The 17756-nt window shown below is 38.8% G+C and overlaps 1 protein-coding gene across 1 annotated transcript in view; it reads left to right on the plus strand.

The window, feature by feature from the left end:
- Positions 1-17756, plus strand: part of LOC101353792 (protein YIPF1) — a 140599-nt gene that overhangs the window by 32893 nt on the left and 89950 nt on the right. Inside the window, 1 exon segment of the mRNA XM_023727053.1 lies at positions 1861-1904. Coding sequence (XP_023582821.1) covers positions 1861-1904 — 44 coding nt within the window.

Genomic DNA, 17756 nt, shown 5'->3' on the forward strand with positions numbered 1-17756 from the left:
TGTCATAGGGCAACATGTGTACTAACTGTTAAATGAGAAACTATTTTGTTCTGTAAGCCTTCATCTAAAGTGAGAATAGCACAATTGGAAGAGCGTAGTTGATGTCACTGAACTGTTCATGTAGAAATTTTTGAAATGGTGTATCTTTGGCTATGTATATTTTCACCAAAAAAAAGAAAGGTTGAGAATTTAGAGGGTTGACATGTTCTGGGGTTGTTAACCAATGTCATAAAACAGTATGTGTACTGCTGTTTCATGAGAAACTATTTGTTCTGTAAACCTTCCCCTGAAGTACAATAAAAAAAAAAAAGATAAATATGATGAAATATTAGTAATTGTAAAGTCTAGATAGTAGGTATATATGGGAGTTATTATATTCTGTTTTCCTTTTTGTATGTTTGAGATTTTCCAATCTTTGATAATTAAAGAAACCTAAACAAATGAAGGAGCCATGGTGGTGCGGTGGTTAAGAACTCGGCTGCTAACCAAAAAGTCAGCAGTTCAAATCCACCGGCCACTCATTGGAAACCCTGTGGGGTAGTTCTGTTCTGTCCTATGGGGTTGCTGTGAGTCGGAATCAGCTCGACGGCAACGGGTTTAAGCAAATGAAAGGTTATTATTAACTCCTGGTGGGGAGTTGGGTAAGAAAGAGAATGTGAACATAATTTATTACCTAATTCCCTAGTAAATTACGTTTATATAAACATCATAATGTAACCATTGAGTATTGATTTCAAAATTGATAGGATGGGAGAAGTTGCAGGAGGAGGAGGATTTGGGTTTAAGAGACCTAAATTTTTAAGTACCATAATATAAAATAGGAGAAAATGGATAAATCAAGAAAAGGAAATATAAACATAACTCCAGATAAAACAACTTAAAGAGTAGAAAATATTTACCTCTGGGGAACAAGGTCCCTGGGGAACATGACTGGTGGAAAAGGGAGGGGTCAAGTAGGGCATTACTATTTTTTATTACGTCAGAGAAGGATTAGGAGACACAAAGAAAATCACGCATAATCTTACTTCTCAGAGACTTCCCTTTTAGTACTATGTGGGTTTTGAAATTATGTACATTAATTATTTTGATACAAATAAATTAATTTCTAAATAATGTCAATAGTTACTTATTATTATATCAATTAAATATTTCACATTTCTAAAAGAGTGTTTGATATCCAGTAAAACCTGTGAAAGCTGGAGCCTGTGTAAGGCAGAAACCTATCAGAGAAGGAAAATGCAAATACAGTGAAACCTGTGAGAGCTGGAACTCGCTGGGTCTGCCTTGTTTTTCCAGGTCTCGCAAGCTTTCCAGGCAAGAAAGGCAGTCCCGTTGAGTTCCAGCTCTCACAGGTTTTACTGTAATTAATACATGACCAAATAAATCAATCTGCCCTAAAATTATGTGAGTAAAGGTTTTGAAAACTCAAATATCAGAAAAGATCACTTTATGAACCACATGATAATGCAGCATCATGGTGAAAATGCACTGTGAGAAACAGAGCTCTAGTTGTTACCCGTGGGCATGCAATTGCTGTTAGTAGCTTGATCCTTAATAAGGATTTTCATATTTTATCAATTCCTTACTTTCTTTACACTCCTTTACTAGAATTTATGTTTGCATTTCCCTTTGCTTATACTCACTAGAGATTGTACAACTCATAGTTTATCTTTCATACTATTTATATCTTCTATCTCTATTTTTATGTCAAATTTTAACTCCAAAATACTGATAATTCCTTTAAATCTGGTCTTAACTATAGTTTATTGGCTGTCACGTTTTACTAAACTGAATAAATTTCAGTAGCTATCCTCGTGTATTTTCAGCCCTTAACTCATTTCTGTTAAATTTGTGTTGTAGATCTAGTACACACAGAGGGGCGGCTTCAAAATGAAGAAATTGCGGTAAGTACATATGCTTTGTAGAGTTAAACATTATCTTTAACCAGCACAATGTATTTAAATTTTAAACGTATCTTCATAGTCATAGAGTTAATAATATAATATTGTAGTTTCTGTACCTGATCAACCCAAAGAGAAAGTTATTGTCAAGATATTGAAATCCAAATATATTATTTATAAATTAGGCTCTTATCTGTCATAGAGAGAATGACAGCAACAGGAATACAGAATTCACTTATGTGTTTTATTTTGAAGTATTTATTTGCTTTGGCTTTCTTTCATTTGATTCTGTAGGCCTTTTAGAGTAGGAATCAGAAAAGGTGGAGATGCCAAAATTGGATGTTAATTTAAGCATGAGAGGACAAGAGAGATTCAAATAGGGGAACTGGAACATAGGATCAGCAACTAATAAGCCAAAGAGAGATGAGGTGGAAAGAGAACCAGTATTTTCTGACAACATTCCATTGGGCTTTGCCTGTCAAGTGGAGTGGGTGTCTATTGACAAGGAAGCTGCCGCGTCATCAGGAGTTTCTCCGTTTCTGCTAGTTTTTCAGGCCCTGATTTTTAGACAAAAACAAACAAAAAATTAAAGCAACTGAATGTGGATTTTTGTAGGTGGTAGTGTTTGTTTAAGGTTCTGTAAATGAAGGTTAAAGTGAGGACCTCTCGTCCTCAAGTCCACAACATGCTGGGAGCTGCTATGACATCCCTGTTTGAAAAGATTCTGTAGGAAGTTTTTGAATCCCATTAATTCCCTTGTCTGCCACCAAAATTTGTCCAATGACTGAGGAGGCTAGTGGGGGCAAACAGAAGCAGAAAAATTATTAATTATACTGAATTTTATCTTCCTATTTTTCTCCATCTTTGCCTGATGGGTTGTGATTATAGAGATAGCTAGTAAGCCTCTGCTTTCTTTGGTATTTTGTTTTAGGAGTCACTGTGGATCAGGGAGGGTTACAGTATTATATAACATTTGGAAAATAGTAAAGGGGAATGAGAGGCTGGAAATCACCCCTAATTTTATTATCCTGCCACAAAGCTTTTGTTGCGTTATTTTCTTCTAGTTGTCAACCGTATGTACACCATAGTTATAAAGTGTGTATAGTTTTTTTATGACTTAATATTATAAAATGAGCTCCATAATTATAATTTAAAAATAATATTTGTCTAGTCACATACATTTAAGCTAATTCCCTCCCCCCTCCATCATTATCATAAGTATAGGCAGTCCCCAGGTTAAGAACACGATCCGTTCTTTTCTTTAAGTCCAGTTTGTAGGTAAGTCGGAACAGGGGCATAAAGTTCTTATTTAGCCTTACTTTTTTTTTTTTAATTATACTTTAGATGAAGGTTTACAGAACAGATAGTTTCTCATTAAACAGTTAGTACACATATTGTTTTATGACAGTGGTTAACAACCTCACGACATGTCAACACTGTCCCTTCTCAACCTGGGGTTCCCTATTACCAGCTTTCCTGTTCCCTCCTGCCTTCTAGTCCTTACCCCTGGGCTGGTGTGCCCCTTTAGTCTTGTTTTGTTTTATGGGGCTGTCTAATCTTTGGTATTTAGCCTTACTTCAGTGCAAGAAAAGGCTCAAAGGCTTTTCAGTGATTTAAAAGCTGCACATGCAGCAAGTGAAAGTGATTGTGATGGAGAATTTGTTGTGAGTAGGGGGTTGGTTCAGTTGTTTCAAAGTGCGGGCAAATTTACATAACATTAAAGGGCAAGTACAAGTTCTCCTTAAGTTGGAAGTTCGTAACCCCAGGACTGCCTGTAATAAATAATATTACAGGGAGCATGTTATGCATATGTTCCTACTACCACCACTATCACCTTTTTTTTTTCCTAAGATTAAATTTCAGTGAATGAAATTACCAGGTCTAAGGGTATAAACAAATTTATAGGTCTTCATACATATTGCCAAATTACTTTCAGAGAAATTATATAAATGTAAAAGTATAACCATGTTTTAGAGTAGTATATTCTGAAATATCACTAACCAAAGGAAACCTTGTATCATGAAAAATATTTAGAAAGATACTTCGAAAAAATTGGTCAGAAATGTACAGTTGGAGATTTTCAGCTCCACCTGGTATTTTTCATCAAACCAAGGTTGATACTTGGCCAGTATGCACCAGAACAACCGTTCTGTTATATGTGGCTGACTTCTGTTCTGATTATATTTTATATATTGTTTTATGTTTAGAATATTAATCTTGCATCAAACCCCTTTATTCTACTAACTGCTTATTAACAGCTAACTAGGAGCGATGAAAGCATTCATATTGATTTTTCCCCTACAGGCACGTGATGGTTATGCCACTTACTTGCGATTCATTATTATATCAGCCTTTGATCATTTTGCATCTGTGCATAGCATTTCTGCAGAGGGAATAGCCGTCTCAAATCTCTCTTAGTAATTGTAAGAAAGTGCTCGTGTGTGAATTTTTAGCAATATATTTATTTAAACATGAAGTTGTCATTGAAATACTTTATTAAAGGGATTTGTATCAATCTGTTTCAATTATTTATTTTCTGCTCAGTATTTTATGTAAAGGAACTCTGGTTTCATCAGCCAGCAGGGCTGGCCACCATGGAGGAGATAACGAAGCTCTCACTTCAATACATAACTTAATCAAGGAGGTACTAACATACATGAAATTTAACTGATAATACATTGTATCACCACAGCATCAGATCTCTGTGCATTAATTTTTTAAATTTACTGATAGATTGACAGTAGACAGTATAGAGTTCAGAGAAGAGAAAGTACTTATGAGAAGGTTTTATTGAGGTTATAGAACTTGAACTGGGCCCTGTAGGGCAAGTAGTTTAAATTTCTCTTTTAATTTAATTTTATTCTTATTTGAAAACCTCAGAGAAGAGTTAAGAAACACATAATCTTACTTACCAGAGACAACCATTATTGATATTTTTGGCATATTTCATAAATAATAATGATATCTACCAGTAATTGATCATTTATTATGTGTCAGGAGCCCTGGTGGCACGGTGGTTAAGAGCTTGGCTGCTAACCAACAGGTCAGCAGTTCAAATCCACCAGTTGCCCCTTGGAAACCCTACTCTGTCCTGTAGGGTGGCTTTGAGTCAGAATAGGCTTGACACGAATGGGTTTGGTTTTTGGTTTTATTATGTGTCAAGAACTGTTAGCATTGTGCATGCATATTCTTTATTTGATCCTTACAGCCGCCCCATGTGGTAAAAACTGTTGCTGTTTTCATTTTGCATATGACAAAATTCAGATTTAGAGAAGTTAGGTAACTTGCCCACGGTCACACAGTTACTAGATGGTAGAGCCAGAATTCAAACCCTGTTATGTCTAGCTCCAGAGCCTGACCTCTTACACACCATACTATCTGGTCTTACTTCTTCTATTGCTGTTTATCCTAATATTGGATCCACTAACTGTGTGATCCTCAGCAGGTCACCTTCTTTCTCTGGGCCTCAGTCCCCTCACCATAAAATGAGGAGACTGGACTAAATGATGTTCAAGTTTGCTTACTGATCTAACATCCTGCAGGTTGTGACTTTCCCGTCTTTAGCCCAATTCACAGGGCATTCTTATACTTTTTTCTCTTCCATTCCATTTGAACAGGCTTTACCTTGGCTTGCTTTTATAGGTTAGACAACACCTTCTAGGAATTAAAGTCAATAATCTAAGGCTAACCCTTGCCTTCTGGTATATAACACATATAATCCTGGGTACTTTTTTTTTTTCCTCTAAAATTATATCATTCTCATTTTTCCTGTTAATAAAAATTCTCTATAAATACCTCCTTATTGACGGTACTGTAAAATATCCCATCATGTGATACATCATCACTCACTGACCAATTCTTATAAAATGGAACATTTAGATATTACTGTTTTTTACTGTGGTGCAAACGGTTAAGTGCTCAACTATTAGCCGAAAGGTTGGCAGTTCGAACCCACCCAGAGGCATCTTGGAAGACAGGCCTGGTGATCTTCCAAAAGGTCACAGCCTTGAAAACCCTATGGAGCAGTTCTACTCTCCATACGTGGGGTCATCATGAGTCAGAATTGACTCGATGGCAACTAACAGCAGCAACATGTTTTTACCATTAAAAACAATGGTAAATTCCAATAGCTGATGGGAGTGTGAAATGATATATGCCCCTATCTCTAGAAAAATCACATATTATTTATCATTATTATAATGATATACATGTCATTATTCATTTAATAATGATACATATATCTTTCCTTGACTAGGAATTTATCCCAAAGTTACACAGGCAAAAACATGAAATAATTTACAACGGTATTCCTTACACCATTATTTGTAATAGCAAATATTTCAAACTGTCAAGTGTTTTACAGACAACTAGTTGAATAAACTACCATATAGCCTCACAATAGAACATTAGCAGCCATAAAAAGGAATAAGGAAGCCCTCTATAAACTAATATGGACTGATCTCCAGGATATTGTTAACAACGAAAAAAGCAAAGTGTGGAAACTATGTATAGTCAATTATCTTGTGTAAAATGGGAGGTGGATAAAAATATATATACATATTTTCTTATATTCGCAGAAAGAAATACTAAAAGAATAAATTTTAAAAAAGCTAATACAAATGATTACCTATGGGGGGGAAGGGAACTAGGTAGGACAGATAAAGATAGAAGTAAGACTTCTCTGAATATACCGCATTACGTAGTTTTGACTTTGGAAGCATAAAAAATAAAACAGTCCTTAAAAGTTGAAAACAAACAGAAATGAGTGAAACTAACTTTATCACAAGTTGGTAATATGAAAACACAGAAAAAGATAATTATTTTAAATGACATTAGAACATAGTGTTTTGTCTGTGCAGTCTTAGTGGAATATATTCTTTTTTTATTGTACTTTAGGTGAAGGTTTGCAGAGCCAATAGTTTCTCATTAAACAGTCAGTACACATATTGTTTTATGACATTGTTTAACAATCCCACGACATGTCAACACTCCCTTCTCGACCTTAGAGGACCTTGTTTTTTTTGGTGAAAATATACAAAGCGAAAGATACACCATTTCAGAAATTTCTACATGTACAATGCAGTGACATTGATTGTATTCTTCCAGTTGTGCTGCTATTCTCACTATCCTTTTCCAAATTATTCCATCACCATTATCTTCAACTCTTCAGTGGAGTATATTCTAAAGACAAGTAGAGCTTCAAGTAAATCTTAACCTTCATTTAGTTAATTATTGGTAGTAATATTATACTTTATTTTGAAACTATTTTAGTATTTTATATGTTGTAGGACAATGCAAATAAGTAATTATGTTAATGTGGTTAGGAATCAAGATGTCTAGTTTAAGAGAAAAGAGATATAAGTCTAAAATCAAAGAATTAAGTAAGTCCTGTAATGTTTAATTTTAATTGAAAATACCAGTATAAACTCTCTTTGTTTTGTTTTATTTATTAAGAGAAAAATGTTTCTTAGTTCTGTCCACTGAAAAGATCTAGAAGCAATGACATCTCAGTAGCAGGGAGCACATCAAATACCCAGATAATGGTCTTTAAATTTCTTTCCAATTAATTGGAACCAAGGTGCTTTGGAGGAATGACTGATTCAAAGTCTGAAACAAGAAATACACAAGATGAGCCTGGGACATTTTGTTGTGCCAGAAAGTGACTAATGGGTCATGTTAAAGGATACATAAGCCCTTAGGGTCATAGTTTCATGGGACATCGCATGTTTAGTGCTTTTGTTCTACCTCCTGGTTCATTGTGTAGCTCCTAGGATTTTAAAAGCTTGCAAGTGGCTATCCAAGTCACAACAGTTGTCTCTATTTATCCTGCAGCAACAGAGGAAGAAAGAGAATCAGGAATAGGAGGAGGAAATGAAATGTGTGGCTAATTGCCTCCATGAACAACTGCCTCTTTTGCCATGAGACCTGAAGAACTGGATGGTGCCCAGCTACTATTACTGAACATTTTGATCAAAGATTTTATAGAAAATCCTGATCAAAAGGGGGAAAATGTAGAACAGAATTTAAAATTCTCATGAACTCCAGTCTTTATTATTCTCATGGACTCCAGCCTTTCTGGAGCCATGGAGGCTGGATGAACCCTTGAAACTATTGGCCTGAGATAAGCTTTAAACCTTAAACTAAAAATATCCCCTGAAGTGTTCTTAAAACCAAACAATAATTTAGCTTAACTAGTAAAAAAAAAGTCTGCCTTGAGCATTATACTCTTTTAAGGACTATATGTATATAGGGTCACTATGAGTTGGTTTCACTCAACCGCAACAGGTTTGGTTTCATTTTTGGTTTTTATATAGGACCAAAATGACAACAGCAACTCAAAAGATTAAACAGGAACCTTAAGGGGCAGTGAGTTTACGTTAATGGGAGAGGAACAACTCAGAAAAGGAGGGTGAGAATGGTTGCACAACTGAAAGAATGTAATCAATGCCACTAATTGCTACATGTAGAAATGGTTGAAGTGGTGTTTGTTTTGGCTTTGTATATTCTCAACAACAAAAAATAAATAAAATTTTTTTAAAAAGGATGTATAAGTCACCATGAAGGTACTTTTGTTGGCGAAAGATGGGGCAAGTTGAGGAGGAAGAAAATTCACTTGATTGAAACATATCTAATGTATTTTTTTTTAAATGAATTTCTACTGATACGAGAGAGAAAAAGAATAAAAGAAGAAAAAAAGGAAGCAAAAAAAAAAAAACAAAAAAAAACACCTCATTGGACTCCGTGGGAGGAACTAGGGCAAAAGTTCTCTTCTGAAAATTCGCAATTAAAAGGAAAGAATTAGGCATCTATTTTGTACAAACTATATTTGAGGGTAACTAAATAACCTTAGCGGATGAAGGAAACTTCTTTATAAAAGAATACCTGCTAATAAACGTGGAAGGAACAGTAGAATTAGAAAATCACAACTAATTCAGGTGAAATTAAGCATTGATATAGGCAACAGTCAATCAGTGGATGAAACCTTAATTGAAAGGTTGATGGGGGACTTTACAATGATGCAGTTAGGCTGTGATCACCTGAATCTACACATCTACTGAAAGATTAACCAGTGTATCAGCTTTTGCAGTGTTACAAACCACCCCAAAACTTAGTGGCTTAAAACAACAGATTTATTTGCTCACAGTTCTGTGGGTCTGCAGGCAATTTTTCTGGTCTGTTTTGATTCAGGGCTTTGAACTGGTTCCTTCCGGTTCAAACCCTGCTGAGAATTTGCATTTCTACCCCAGATATACTGAATCAGAATCTACATTTTAACAAGATCCCACTGCTCTCCTGGTGGTGCTCAGAACTGGTCCCTAACCAGCAGCATTAACAACACCTGGGAACTTTTTAGAAATGCAGATCCTCAGGGGTTCGAACCAGAATGAACCTATCTGAAGCCCTCTTTTAATTTGGCTGATCTCTGTGGTCAGCTGGAAGCTCAGCTAAGGTTAGATAATCTAGGATGTCTTCACTCACATATCTTATGGTTTACGGGTTGTTTGGTCTAGGTGGCCTCAGCGAGGACTGTTCATCTCTACTCCAAGTGGTTTCTCATCCTCCAGTAGGCTAACCCAGGCTTCTTCAGATGGTGGTCTCACAACATTCTAAGAAGTAATGAGAGAATGAAAGCCCCAAGGTGCAGACACTTTGATTCTCTGCTTGCATCATATTTACTACTGTCCTGTTTGCCAAGTCATGTCACATGGCCAAGTGCAGAGTCGGGATGGGAGGGGTCTACACAAGAGCGTGGATACAAGGAAGTGTGAACAAATGGGAGGCTATTAACTGCTACAATCTAATCAAACACTGTATACCTCCTGATGTGATGCATTGTGAAGCACACAGACCAGCCTGTGAAGTATTCTTACCAACAGTGTTGAACCTGAATCTAATCAAACTCTAGAGTTAAATTCCATTTTCAGGAAATTCCAGGGATAGAGGAATAAGTTAAATGGCACCACAAGGGAGCAAATAGACTATATAAAACCCATTGCCATAGAGTCAGTTCTGATTCATAGTGACCCTATAAGACAGAGTAGAACTGCCCCGTAGGGTTTCCAAGGAGCAGCTGGTGGATTCAAACTGCCAACCTTTTGGTTAGCAGCCGTAGCTCGCTGTAGCTCAACCACTGTGCCTAGTAGCCATTAATGTGGCTCACTGAAATGCTTAGCTCTGTGCCTATCCTGAACGTGCTAAGATATGCTTCCTGGCCTCTTTGGTTGGTTAGGGCCATGTGACCAGTTCTGGCGCATGAGATGGAGAGTAATTGACTTCTAGGCTGAGCATTTAATTGCCTGTTTGAGACCCGTCAGAGCACTTTGCTTCCTCTGCCACAATGACCGATAATGTTTCACACAGTAGCTGCTTCATCGGTCTGGGTCTGGGATTGAGAATGATAACAGGTAACAGAACTCCTGGTCAATCTGAGATGGACATATAGCAGGAGTAGGAAATTAAGCTTCATTGTTTTAAGCCAATGAAATTTTGGAGTTGCTTGTTACTTGTTACCACAGTAACGTATCCTATCCTGACTGGTACACAGACAAATCTAAAATGTGGCTCATCCTACAGGAAAAATGACCTGGTTTCTTCAACAAGTCAGTGGCATGAAAAATGTTAATTTAATTAATTGACTAACTCATTAAGGAAGGGGGAGCATTCTAGATTCAAAGAAATATAAGAGCCCCAACACCCCCATGCCGTGTGTAGATTTTGTTTACATGCTGATTAGAATAAACCAACTAGAAGAAGACATTTTTGAGACAATTGAGGAAATTTGCTTATGAACTAATATTATTGTTCATTTTGTTGGGTGTGATGTTGGTATTAAGTTTATGTATGACAAATGCCCATATTTTTCAGAGATATGTATGGAAGTATGTAGGGGTGAAATGACATAATATCTGGGATTTGCTTTTAAATACTTAAGCAAATATTTAGTTAAAAAAAAAGGGTTTGAAGCAAATGTGGCAGTAATTTGTTGGATCTGGGAGATGGATGTATGGGAATTCATTAGACTTTTCTCTCTACTTTTGTTCCATTTTTCATAATAAAAAAATAAAAATAATGCATCAGAGGACAACCTTGTACATAAATCCTTGCCTACCCTTCAGATGATTTCCTTAGAACAGATTCCCAGAAGAGAATTAGTGAAAGTTAGGAACAATTTTAAGGCTCTTGGTACTTCTTGGTACTTCCAGATAAATTGTTTACCAAGAATTGTTGCATAAACTTAGCGAAGTAGCTTTTAGATAAGTGGAGGAGAGTTGGAAAGGCATTTCTAGAGCATGTAATCAAAGATGTGGAGGTGAGTACTCATTCATAAAACACATTTGGGGAATGGTGAGTAGATTAGTCTAACTAGAGCAAGAATAAGACCAAAACTGTACATGACAGCCAGATCACAGAGGGCCTTTAATGCTTTCAAATATTTTCCCGTAACACTGGAGCCATTTAAGGTTTTTGAGAAGGAAGGTGACTTAGGCAATTGTGTTCATGTTCAATAAAATGAAATGCTGAAGATTTTCTTTTTGCCAAGTTCCTAAACTGAAATGCCAATAATTCTTTGTGTAAGAAACACAGTGTTAAGGCTTATGGAGAGCTAGAAGGGACCTCCAGAGGTTATCTGAGTGCTCTCTTTGGCACCAGCCTAGTGAATTATCTCTAAGTCTTTTTCCTCTGTTTCTGTCCTCTGTGAATACAGAGAACAAGTGACCAGTGCAGTATTTGTAATACCACTTTATATATGATGTTTGAAAACAGTATCCTTTAACTTTGGTTTTCCTAGGCTTTAAAAACTCATTTTCACCTTATAAAAAAAAGCACTGCAAGTTTCAAGCAATAGGTATAATAATACATGGCTTTACCTTTTTTGTTTTTTATTTTTTTGCAGCTGAACCACTTCATCTTTGTTAAGCCTCATTTGTCCTCCTCAATCGGCTTCCTCCCCCACCCCCCCACCACCCATAATTTGGCCTTTCCTCTGCCTGCCCACTACCTCCTAACTGCCATTGTGTTCTGTGTGATTTAGGCCTTTGCATTTGCTAGTTCATCTTCCCAGAGTGGTCTTTCCTCAGATACCTGTACAGCTAGTTTCCTCATTTATTTCAGATTCTTACTCAAAATTTCCTTCTCAGTGAGGTTCCCCGGCCTCCCTATCTAAAATTATAGTGTCTCCCTACACCTACCCCCACCCCACCCCAACCCCAACAGCCTCAAACACACATTCAATCAATTTCATTTTTTTCCTTTGTTCTTGGGCTAGGTAACTGAGGCAGCCACCTGGTGCCCTGGGGGAGGGTGTAACTTCTCAGACATTTCCAGGTGAAATAGCTCCTGTCAACTAATGGCAATTCTCAGGAGAAGGGGACATAATGAGCCATTAGTAGCCAACACTCAGCAGCTGGCAGATGGATACATTGGCTTGGTAAAAGGGATCTGGGCAGAGCACTGACAGCATCTACTATAGTTGTGGTTTTCCAACTGTGGTCCTAGGAACAGCAGCATCAGCCTCATCTGAGAACTTGTTAAAAATGCAAATTCCTTGGCCCAACACCAGATCTAATGAAACATGAACTCTGTATATGGGGCCCAAGAATCTGTGTTTTAACAAGCCTTGCAAGGGATTTTGATGCATGCCAAAGTTTGAGAACCACTGCACTATAGGGACCTATGACTTAAAACTGTAAAATAAAAGGATGAAAGAAACAGAAAAATAAGGCAGACTCAGAACATTTGTTGCAGGATAAATTACACAAAAACCGTATCAAGAGTTGAGACCCATAGTTATTTCTCAAAAAGAGCTCAAGGAAGAAATACAAAGAATCAAAGAAGAGAATATAAGACAACAGATGAAAAGTGAGCTGGCAGAGTTAAGAAAAGAAATGGAAGAGAAAAATAAAAATGTTTTTGAGATGAAAGCCACATTAGAAACTAAAGAATGATGATGATAATGATGTCAACGATAATAGTAATTGTAGCAGTCGGTATTCTGTTAGGAAAACTGAAACCAGTGTAGATATTAAAAGCAGAGAGGGAAGTAATCCGGGGAATTGGCTACAGAGTGTTGAAATGGCTGGAAAAGCAACTGGGAGATGGGAATGTAACCCATAACTGGAGCCCATGAGCCACATTCTCTGTTGACCTGTGGAGACACCATCACCACTCCTGAACAGAAGCCACCCAACCACCAGGGTTAGTGACTGACACCAAAGCTGCTATAGTGCACAGTCACTTGCAATCATCAGAGTCAGAAGTGGAAAAAATGGCTTCTCCCTTCCCACCACCTTCTAATCTCCCACCAGTGCTTTTCATCGGTAGAACCTAAACAGAAAGCAGCTGACAAGCGGAGTTTGGGAAATGCACTTTTCAGGCTTCCAGCTCCTAAAATACAGAGGAGAGTATGGAAAAATGAGAATGGATAAGAACCAACAAACTATATCTGGCACAGTAATAAACCCAATTTAAGAAAAATCAGGATCAGACTAGAAAGCTTGAGAAGAATCACAAAGTAAAATGGAAAAGAACAAGATTTAAAATTGGTTATAGAGAAGATAATAGTTATGGAAGAAAAGAGGTTACAGCATACCCATAATTAAAGTTCCTGAGTAAGAGAATAGAACAAATGCAATAGAAAATTTATTCAAGCCATCAAAAGATAATGTCCCTGAAAAAAATTAAATCATAGGATCAAAAAGGGTTATTGTATCCCAGGAAAATTTAATATACAACTGTCAGCACAGGAGTATGTCTTAATGAAGGTACTGAACTAAAAGGATAAAGAATCTGACAGGTTTCCAGCCAGAATAATAGCAATTCAATTACTTGATAAAATAAATTAGACTGGCCTCAGACTTCTCCTCTCATTACTGCTAGAAGATAGTGGAGCAGTGTCCACAAAGCTCTGAGGTAAACAGAATGAAACACAAGAATCTGAAACCTAGCCAGGTGTCCTTCAGGTTAAAAGGCAATAGACTGATAGTCTCAAGCATGCAAGATTTCAGGGAACATGGGCTCCATGTGCCCTTTATGATAAAATTACTTGAGATTGTCAATAATGTAAACTATATGTCAGGTTACTTATCCTGGAATCCTTCAGCAACCAAACACCTAACAATGCTGGATAAAATATTTCAATACACAGTCTTAATTTATGACTGAATTTACCAGAAATAAAAATAAGATACTCTGTGGCTAAGAACGAAGGAAGAGCCCGACTCTAGAGGGTAAACAGAGGCAGTTGACAATTCCTGATAATCAGAACTTTGGTTTCCAAGGCCTCCTTGGAAGAGGAGAAGGTAGAAGAGACAATGTCCTGAGTCTGCCAGAATGGGGTGTAGACTCAGCGTCTCCACATAGAGCCAGGTACCACAAAGGGCGTCATCCTCAGAGAACCAGTGAACTAGAGGAAAAACCCTTCCCTCCCAGACAGACAGACAGACATGATGTGATGAAATATTTCCTTCAAATCAGTGGATATTCTGAATGCAAACTATACTTGGAGTTGGGCAGGACATATTAACAAGCTTCTTTCACTTACCAGTACTTCACAATGTTAAGCAAGCAGAATGGATACATTCTTAGTATCCAGACCCAGAGAGGCCATCATCAAAGAGGAAAAAAAAAAAGCCCTTTCTCCATCTTGAATTAAAATTAAGCCCAAACCTCTTGCAATGCCCTGAACACTTGCTTTTCTTCACCTTTGCCCATGTAGTTTTCTCCACTTGAAATGCCCTTCTCCCTTCCCATGTGCTATAGGCTTCCATTCCAAACTGTGGAAGTACTGGGCATCCATGAAGACCAAGCGCAAATGCCAGCGCCTCAATAAAGCCTTGCCACGTTCCCCAGCTTAGACAGATTAGTACTCTCTCCTCTGTGTACTCTGAGCATTCAGTCTTTACCTCAGCTCTAGCACAGCACATCACATTCCACCTTGATTTATGGTCATTATTATGTCTCTCTGGTCCCCCAAGAGAATAAACTACTGGAGGACAACAGTGTGCTTCTCCATCTTTGTATCGTTTAGCACCCAGAAAAGAATCAGGGTTCAATTAAGGTTTGATGCACTAAGTTGAAGAGAACTGAATTAAAAAGTTTGGGGCTTGTTTTATCATTCTGAAAACTCAGTTCTAGCTACTATTATTTGCTGAAAATTGAGAGACTTCTGTGCATTTATAGACATGAGTTGGAGAACCATCTGAGAAGTGATTCAGAAGAGTGTTGCCTTGTATGTTAAGTTGCTTTTGTGGAACTTAACTGTAATGGTTAAGGTTGTGTGTCAGCTTGGCTGGGCTGTGATTCTCAGATTTGATAGTCCTATGATGGTGTGATCACTTCCATGATGAGATTTGATATTATGTGATCACCTCCAGGATGGAATCTGCTGTGAGTAGCCACTCAGTTGAAAGGGAGTTTCCTTGGGCATGTGGCCTGCATTGAATATAAGTGGATATTCTGGCAAGGCTTGTGGGCTTTTGCTTGTTCTGGATCCTGCAGCTGGCTCCTGTTCATCTGATCTCTGGTTCTTGGGACTTGAGCTAGCTGCTTACCTGTGGTCTTGCCTGCTGATCTTTGGGATTCGTCAATCTTCACAACCTGTGAAAAAGAGCCCTGCTCTCCGATCTACCAGTCTTGGGTTCACCAGCCCCTGTGGCTGTGTGCATCAGGAGAAGCCTCTATCCTGACCCACAGACTTGGGACGTTCCAGCCTCTACAAACACATGAGTCATTTCCTTGATATAAATCTCTGTCTCTATATATATATGTTTATACACTTCACTGGTTTTGGTTTTCTAGAGAACCCAGCCTAAGACATTAACAATTAGGAAGACAGTGCTCAGCTATCCTCAGAGCTACTCGTTCTCAGTATAACCTCACAAACACGTGCTAGTACTGGTCAGTTGCTTTGGCAGGATGGTGAATTTTTGTTTAGTGCTTCCACTGGCCTGTCCTCCTTTCCCTCCAAGCCCCCAAGGAGGGGGCCCAAGGAGGCAGCTGTGGAATATTAATAATAATTGCCAACACTTCCATGGCATTTTCTATGGGCCGGGCACAGTTCTGTGCTTTACTTATTAAATCCTCTGTGAGGTAGGCACTATTAACACCTGTTTTGTAGATCAGGATACCATGGTGACTTAACCAAAGTCACACAGCTATAGTAGGGAGCAGAGACAGGACTCCGGGTATGAAGTCAGAGATCAGGTTTGAATCTCGGCTTGTGAAAGTTACTTAATCTCTCTGAACCTTGATATCCTCATCTCCAATATGGGGATAATAATACCCTTTTCTTGGGGATATAGAGAAATTAAATGAGATAACGTATCTGGAATGGCATCTACCTGGTAGATAATATCTTTTTTTTTTTTAAAGTACATAATATTGGGAGGTAAGGCCAAGATGGCGGAGTAGTCAGAGGCTTCCCTGGACCCTCTTACAACAAAGCCCCGAAGAAACAAGTGAATTGATTATATATGGCAATATGGGAGCCCTGAACATCAAAGGCAGAGTTGAGGAACCAGACTGAGAAACCGGACTGAGTGGCAGGGAGGGATGGTTCGGATGCAGTGAGAAGTTACCAGACCTGACCTGACAAGAGCCTGAGCCCTTCAGGCCTGATCAGCTCATGGGTGAGTGGTGACGCAGGCAAGCGGTGGTGCTCAGGAGGCGTGTTTTCCGCACTGGGAGAGACCCAGTGCCAGAGACTCTAGTCAGCCAACCAGAACCAGTGAGAAGCAGCCCTGGATCAGTGAAAGATAAGTACTTGTGTACAACCTACCATGCGGATCAAAAACACCACCACCACCTTAGGGAAAAACCTCTCTCCCATTTACCTTCCTGTTCCCTGCTATCCACTGGGTCCCAGACAGGCTTCAGCAATTGCCGAGTCCCCTGAGCCGGAAGTAGGATCCGTCACATGCCCGGAGCCATTCTCCTGGCCTTGGAGAGGGAACAAATTAACAAACAGGAAAAAATAAACTGCCGGTTCCCCTAAGCCAGGAACTCAGGGTAGACACAGCTCTTTTGCCTAAGCACAGGCATAAAGGATCCATGGACTTGGAGTGCCTTTCCCCCTGCAGAGACTTGTGTGGGCCCATCTCAACAGCGTAGGCCCTCATTACCGCAGTACAACAGGGTATATACTGGAACTCTAACTTCAACTGTTTCGGCTGTGAAGTGGCAGGTTCTTGACATTTGACACTGCTCTGCCCATTAAGCAGGGTCTTTACCTACCCACATCAGGGGCCTGAGGACTGGTGGCTCCACCCATGCCGCCTAGCCACCTGTGAGAGGGGCCCATGAATAAGAGGTGCCCCCCAGTCCTTACAGCCAACAGCATTAGGTACTCATAGTCCGGCTGCAAAACCTACCCACCTATGCGCTCTAGGGAACATGGACATGACTTCCTCCTGGACACTTGGGGGAGGCTGTCAGCCCCCTCCCTTGCTCAGAGTGTGTCCCCCTGCTGCAGCCAGATGCCTGTGCCTGTCTAGGACTGTAGGTGAGAGTCTACACCACACACTTGGTGGCTATCTACTTGGGCACCTGAGCTGAATCCATAAAGGAGGAGTGGGCAGACTCCTTAGCTCACATTCCTAGTAACAGAGCTAACCACCTGGTGACAGGACATTAGAGCTTCAAAGGTGCCAATAATCAAACTAGCTCATACAAGCAGCCTATTTGGGCATACCAAAAAAAAACAAGAAGCTAGGACACAGTAAGCAAACATAAAATAGATAAATATAGTAACTTACTGATGGCTCACAGACATCAGTCAATATCAAATCATATAAAGAGGCAATCTATGATGGCTTCAGCAAGCTCCCAAAATAAAGAATCTAGAAATTTTCCAGAGGA

Source organism: Trichechus manatus, unplaced genomic scaffold (genome assembly GCF_000243295.1).
Source record: "Trichechus manatus latirostris isolate Lorelei unplaced genomic scaffold, TriManLat1.0 scaffold00015, whole genome shotgun sequence".
Lineage (NCBI taxonomy): Eukaryota > Metazoa > Chordata > Mammalia > Sirenia > Trichechidae > Trichechus > Trichechus manatus.